Source organism: Lactuca virosa, chromosome 9 (genome assembly GCF_052849685.1).
Source record: "Lactuca virosa cultivar CGN04683 chromosome 9, Lactuca_virosa_CGN04683_v6, whole genome shotgun sequence".
NCBI classification, from domain to species: Eukaryota; Viridiplantae; Streptophyta; class Magnoliopsida; order Asterales; family Asteraceae; genus Lactuca; species Lactuca virosa.
Window position 1 is genome coordinate 220,603,779 of NC_136434.1, and position 7,178 is coordinate 220,610,956.

At 32.7% G+C, this 7,178-nt stretch overlaps 1 protein-coding gene across 3 annotated transcripts; it reads right to left on the reverse strand.

Moving 5' to 3' along the window:
* Positions 1-3,876: 3,876 nt before the first annotated feature.
* NMNAT (nicotinate/nicotinamide mononucleotide adenyltransferase) lies at positions 3,877-6,231 on the reverse strand. Of its 3 annotated transcripts, none has more exons than XM_079070287.1 (10): positions 5,899-6,231; positions 5,448-5,560; positions 5,281-5,354; positions 5,115-5,200; positions 4,914-4,997; positions 4,672-4,756; positions 4,501-4,580; positions 4,300-4,401; positions 4,162-4,220; positions 3,877-4,081 (listed from the first exon to the last, which is right to left on the reverse strand). In XM_079070287.1, the coding sequence occupies exons 2-10, from the start codon at positions 5,522-5,524 to the stop codon at positions 3,976-3,978; spliced, it is 753 nt and encodes a 250-aa protein (XP_078926413.1). In that variant the 5' UTR covers positions 5,525-5,560; positions 5,899-6,231; the 3' UTR covers positions 3,877-3,975. The 3 variants fall into 3 exon arrangements, with proteins under 3 accessions (XP_078926413.1, XP_078926411.1, XP_078926412.1); XM_079070285.1 differs by having other exon boundaries at positions 5,448-5,627; positions 5,899-6,230; XM_079070286.1 differs by having other exon boundaries at positions 5,448-5,694; positions 5,899-6,230.
* Positions 6,232-7,178: the final 947 nt, after the last annotated feature.

The window sequence follows — 7,178 nt, forward strand, 5'->3', positions numbered from 1 at the left end:
ATTTTTCACTAAACCCATTAAGACAAAGCTCCAAAACACAGATCTGACTTCCTTAAGCTAGATTATCACGTAAAGTTGCCAACTTTACGTTCACACATGGCTAAAAGAAGATCTTAAGCTTAAAAGGGACTTAATGGTTGACTTAATGCAAGCATGACACCAAAATACACATAAATCTTGCACCTTTATGCTCAAGGCTACCAAAACAAACTTAGATCTGAAAGGACCAGCCCAAAAACAACCTAACTCGTCCTTAAACCCAAAAAGGAGACCAAAATCATAATAAACTATCCATGAAGAGATCTAATCATACATAAGCCAAGATGCAAACTTGATACCTCAAAAAGCTTCCCTACAAGATGATGATTCTGGATCTAAAGCCTTCCCACTAAGCAAAACAACTTCAAGCTTCTCTTCTTTCCTTCCCAAGGGCAAAAATGAGCACCAAATCCTTTTAATAGCTTAAGAACACCACCAAGAGGCTACAAGGGTCGATTTAGGGTTTTTAGGGTATGCGGGCTAGCTTAGAAATGAACCAAAGGGACTAACATAAAGCTTATATAGGGTACATCACTAGAAATTACGGTTTCACACTAACCCTCGTACGCCCAGCGTACGAGGTCTTGCACCCCGATCCCAATCTCGCAGTACGCTAATCGTACTCCTCATTACGCATGGCGTAACCCCTTTCGCATAAGTACGCCCCGCGTACTAGGGTTTCCCTCTAACCCTAACATCTTTCGAAGGCCATAACTTCCTTGATACAATTTCGATTCCGACCATCCTTATATCCATGAAAAGGTAACAAGAAGCTCTATGCTCTAAGAAACTCGTATCTGCCTTACAATATCCCGAACAAACATCTAATTTCCATAAAAGCCCGTGCTGACAAATTACCAAAATACCCTTGGCTCTAAAACTAACTCTGAATGCCCGAATCATCCACATCCCATCACCTACACCCAAATGGGTAACGATTCGGAATAGTACGTTACATGTATATATTAAATATCTGTTAATATGTAGCAATATTTTGGGCATGCCAATGTTTGAACTATGGACCTTATGTGTGAATTTTCACACTTCAACTACTCAGATCCCCTCACACAGGCAACCCCTATAGGGGGAAAGTTAGGCAATGGCCCATAACCTCATAATTGGTTTGGGTCTATTCTCTACAAAACCTAGTTTCATAATTATAGGAAAACAAATGTTTTTTTTTTGGAAATCCCTTTGGAAGGGGGAAAAGGAAAGAAATAAATTGAAGGCACTTTGGAGGAACATGAAAAGACCAATTATCTTGTTTTTTACACAACTCACAAGAGCAACGCCTCATTAGGCCCTTTATCAACAGTTACTTGCACGCCTCATAGGGTATGACTTTGACACCTATTCGATGAACAACATACCACAACCTCGGCATGCTGAGTTCTATGAGCCAACTCGGTGAGTTGTTGTAGAGGAGAGAGAAAATACAATGGAATTTCAGTTTATTTAACACTTTCCAAAACACTAGACGTTTTTTTGTTCTCGAAATTTCAAATTTTGAACCATTTTTCAACCAAAATAAATACCAACTACCTTCATTTTTCACCACTCTCAAACCTTCAATATTAATCTTTATTTTACATTCAAAACTCTTTTACATCTCTCAAAATTTCTCTCTCGATTGCACCTTGGAGCTTGAAAAAGATGTGATTTTTACTCGTGCATGGATCGATGTACAGGAGGAATCGATGGTTGGCATCTACAAACATGGGACATCTTTTTGGAACAAAATCACCCAATGATTCCGCAACAAAATTAATCGAGGTCCCTACCGACGCAAAGAACAAATCTATACCAAATGGAAACACATAAACAAAGTGGTAGTATAGTTTGACATTTTGTTTAAAAAAAGGAGACATGATTTGACAAATTGTGAAAATGATGGAATGTTGTTAAACAATGCTCTGGAAATTTTCCGTCAAAAAAAAAACAAACCTTTTCGGTATCTTGAGTTTTGGCAAGCTAGGCACAAAATGACGACAACATGTGGGCTGAAGTGGTGTTATTTTTATGTTTCATGTTTAGGATGTTTTAATTTCAAGTATTTTATCTTTTATTATCATATACTTGTCATTTTGATTTTAATGAAAATTTAAGTTTATATAAATTAAATTATTTTAGATAATAATCAAAATAGAAAACAAATGTTGCAGGACAAACCACCCCTAAATCACAAAAATATTTAAATGGTATGACAAAAATAAAATGATTATAAAAACTTGAAATAATGGCTCCACTCCACTCAACCTTATTCCCTTTTTCATGTTTCAAGTGTCCCAAAGAATCACAAAACTTCTCTATTCTCTTGTAATTCCGTAAGTATCTATAAGTTTAATTATTTTTTAAAGACTCGAAGCATTAATGTTTATGTTCTGTGCTCTGTAACTATGTATTTGATTCAAGTTTTAGCTATGTAATTGAAAAACTTATAATCAAGATTCAAGAAACACAAGTTTGATAATTACTTAATTGTATTTTTGTAATGTAATTGGTCCTCAATGATATGAAGTAGACAAAAAAATAAAGTTTTTCCTAATTTTATTATTCATTTATGTATGACAAATTGACAATCATTATTAATGATTAATTGGTTATCGATTATTCGATTATGGATGTCTAGGTTTTTGCTAATTTAACTATAATTTGTTTTATGTTTTTTATAACAAACTAATTTCTATTTTATGTTTTTATGTGTAGGAAATTTGAAAGAAAAGTACACTATTGCTGTTGCAAAAGTCAAAATTCAGAAAACTATTAATAATTGATTACTTTTTGATTTTTTGACATTTTGATACCTTCTCTCAAGACATTTTGATTTTTGACACTCCAATAGGAACAACTTTAACTAACTCGTAGCTTCAAGTATTCATTGTTCATTTTACCAAAAAAAAAAAAAAAAAAAAAACTCCACAACTAATTATATGTAGTGCTTTTTTATTCAAAATAATAAATTGGATACAAGAAGAATCCCAAAATCTTTTGGAAATTTGAGATGAAATGTGAGAAAATTTAGAAAACCCAAATGGAAATGATGAAAGTTAATTTTAGTTAGAGGTCTGACAAGCCTCAGAACATAGCGGTTAATAGCAAGAGGGCAAAACTGATATATGGATAATTTGTGTTTGTTCTGCTGGAAAATTGCCCAAGGGGCATTTTAGTACTTTTGATATTAGTGCAAGATTTTATGTTTGTTGCAATACCATGATAGTGGGGATAGTTTTTGTGGTCAGATGAGTTTAAATTCCTTTGTCTCACCTTAATCCTAGTAGTATATATATCTAGTTAGAAGGTAGAGAAAAGTAGCTAAAACTTATGATATAGATTTGTTCTTTCTTTAAGATACCCACATCTCGAAAGCTGGGAATTATCTTAATCTTATCAAGTATTTCTGTTAGTGTGAGTGTTGGAATGTACGATAGATTCAATAAGGGTCTATCAAGGTCACCCACCCAAATGGAAATAACGATTAATAATAATTAAAAAATATGATTATATAATATGAAAGAAAATAAAAAGGTATATTAGTCATTTTTCGTTTTTGAAAGAGTATTAGTCATTTTTTTTATCAAACTTCATGTTTGAGCAAGAAATGCCAACCATAAAAACACTTGTGTAATCCATTCAAAAAATAAGATAAAAATGCAGAAAGGATCCTTTGTTCGGATTTGGTCCAATATTTTATTTTTTCTATTTTCCCCTTTAAAGAAAAGTTTTTTAAAACGCATTAACCGGTTCTTAGGGCTACACAAAATTTCATTACCAAAATTTAACTTTTTGTCAAATTACATAGGCTTATTGTGTTTTCGAGATAAGATTTAACATATGGTGTATGCCAATAATTCAAAAACAGTTATTATTAACATGTACAATAATTCTATTCAAAAATTAGTTAATAAATGCCATGTAACCTGGTAATAATACCATGTGCTACACATTTTGTTGTTGGTTTGTGTAGAGCTGGTTTCGTTTGATGTAATCAATAACTTCATCTGATGTCAAATACTTCACTGATAAACCCCGTGAAATGCAATCTCTATAATCACACACAAATAAAATTGAACTCCAAAAATTAAAGCAAAAGTGTAGAATTTTATTGGATTGGAATTTGAATACCTTACTAAAGTTGAGCTAATACGGTTTGGTACTATTTCATCAACCACTTGGATGTTATTCTGCATTATTCAAATTACAAAAATTGGATAAGCTCAAGAATATGCAACAAGATTGGTGAAAAGACATAAATGCCCCTACCCTGTATTCTGTCAAAATGTCTATGTGTGAGATGATTTTCTCAATGTCTTGACCTTCTCTACGGATACAAACAACACCATAATCTCTGCATATACTCCTCACCTAAAATAAAATGTCAACAAAAACAAATCATAAACTCATGTTAAGATTTATAGATTTACTGATGAAAAATTACACAAAAATAATAATTTACTTATTTACCTGGTCAGGTATCCAAGCTCCAGGAATGCCAAATGATTCTAGCAGATCAGAGCCACAAACAAGCATCACTTTCAAAGATCCTTCAATTCAGAACACAAAAAAATTAGAGCATCTTGAATCCCAACATTTCTCCAAAAGGGTAATTTGGTCATAACAGGGTGCACTTTGTACCATTAGGTATGAGTCCATTATCAGAAAAGAAGCTTCTGATTCTTGACAACACAGTCAATGAGCGTTGAAATGAAGTTTGTTTTGCCTAAAACAGATAAATAATTCTGCATCAATAAATAAAGAAAACATAAGCAGGGGGGGATTTATGAAAACAAACAAGTCCATTTTCAAGAAACAATAATCAAAACATTTAATATATATTTAATAAAAAGAAATGTGTTATACTTTTGAAATCCACTAACCTCCCATGCATCCACCATTACAAAATCAGAACTTTTGCAAGCTAATTGGCACATTGTAATACGGTGTTCAGATGGTATGAGACCCTATGCAAAGATTATAAAAATAATAAAGTCTATAGTTTTTACTTTTTATGCATAATGCTAAAGAATTTTGATTTTGGTAAAAAAAAATAATAATAAAGTTTCTTTTTCTTCATGTACCTTTTTATTGTATGCATCGTTTACTGGCGACATATAACCTCCAACCACATTAAATCCTTTTGAGTTAAGTGCATCTCTTGCCAATTCTAAGCATGAAAAAATAAAAAATAAAAAATTGACAATTTGTGTAAACCCAAAAACATAAAATGAGAAAGTAACTACATACCAAAAAGGCGTAAATGCATGAATGTAGGAGGATTGAAGCTTCCTGTGGATACCAAAACTACATGGATTTTTCCCCTATGAGAATGTAAGAGGGGTGAAAAAGTAATTATGCATTGTGTATTATCTTTAGAAAGTAATCACTAAACATGATGATTGTGCAAGACTTACTTTGTGTTGGAATGTGATGAAGCATTTTGCTCAATGGGCTCTAACATTAACTTATCAACTGGCAACTCAACATCCATTTTTGTAGAGGCGTTTGGTTCGTATTTTCCTGCTATCTGAAAAGACGCTCATCAACAATGGCAGCCGATTGCTAATTTAGGGTTTCAAATTGATCATGGTGACCTTCAATTAGAGATACACCAAGAAGTCGATATTATCAAGAATGACAAAAGCAATTGATATCTTTATTCTGTTATTCAAACAAAAAAAGAAAAACAGAATATCATTCATACACAAATCACCTTGCAAAAAAAGTTACGAGATTTGCAAAAGGATACAATTACATAAATGACAAACAATTTCAACCCAAGAGAGAAGATTGTAATCCCCGTTTCATAAAACACACTAACAAGAACGCATACAGAATTTCAAGAAATAAAATTGCAGGTCTAACCTTGAAATTCGTTCGTTGATAAGTATACTTCAGCTTCAAAGAAAAGCTACAGTTGAGATAATCAGTGGCAGAAAAATCGAATGAAGCCTTATGCTTTTATAGAAAACGATAAGTCATGTCGATGATATGGTGGTTGATTATTTGCGATTTGGATGGAATCTATTTCTGGAGTTCGATTAGGTAGCGTAACATACTCGGGACAAAACAACATCCTATATAACGTTAGGCGTGGATAGGAGTCTTTCACCAAGTCATTGGGACTATTTTACCTGATTTCAGTAGGACAGAATGCACAATGACAAAAAGACCTTTCTATCCCCTCTCTTTCACCATCATTGAAACCTCAGTGACCCAAACCCTTCCATTTTCCTAGCAAAACTGGTTTGAATCAGATCGGTGTACCTCCAAAACGAAATCTGTTAGCATAAATGGGTCTCGGTTAAATTTATTGTATATAATTATAAAATAATCACATTACATGTCTAATTTGTAATTGTTATATTATTAAAGATATTAGAAAAAATCTACGTAATGTTGAAGGATAATTTAGTAATTTAAACATCTTGTATTGCTTTGGCCTAGTGATACCAAACACTTCCCAAGTAAGTCAAGTTATTTCAATCTAGTCTAGTTCTGATCTGGTTCATATACCAAACATTGCCTTAATGGAAGATTATGTTTCTTATTTTTAGAGCAATTTAATACGCTTCCGACTTTGACAGGGATAGAAGGGCAAATTAGGAAATTAGAGAGAGAATGTAATGAAAGGAAAATGGGATACTCATGAGAATGAAATCGAATGTCCTTCAAGGGAATGAGATTCTGTCATTATGTGTTAACACAAAGTTCTAGCAAAGAAAAAAGAAAATAACGGGAAAGATGTTAGAAAATAGGGTAGGGTTTATAGTGGAGATCTGGATACCCTTTGGATCGTGTAAACATTTTCCGAACTGATATTTCTACAATATGTCCGGATTACAAGAAATCCAGCTTAGGATAATCCCAAGGGGACACTTACGAATCTAGGTACAGAAAACGTAAGCCAAATTGGTAGAGAATTCTGAGTTCGTATGAAGAAAACGAGAGCTAAAAGGTTCTATATCTGGCTCAAAAGATGAGTCGTATTTATACTTGATAGATTAGGGTAAATCTTTTAAATTAGTTATACAGATTTCGAAATTCATGGCATAATTAATATTTACCAAAATTGACGAGGTTTATTAAATCTTCTAAATTAGTTATGTAAATTTCGAAATTAATTGCATCATCATTGATTACCA

Excerpts from the sequence above, each read along its gene's own strand:
- NMNAT (XM_079070287.1), bottom strand. The coding sequence starts at position 5,524 with ATGGATGTTGAGTTGCCAGTTGATAAGTTAATGTTAGAGCCCATTGAG. Across the intron at positions 4,998-5,114 it reads ACGATGCATACAATAAAAAG|GGTCTCATACCATCTGAACA; the intron begins GTACATGAAGAA and ends ATCTTTGCATAG. Across the intron at positions 4,082-4,161 it reads ATTAGCTCAACTTTAGTAAG|AGATTGCATTTCACGGGGTT; the intron begins GTATTCAAATTC and ends GTGTGATTATAG.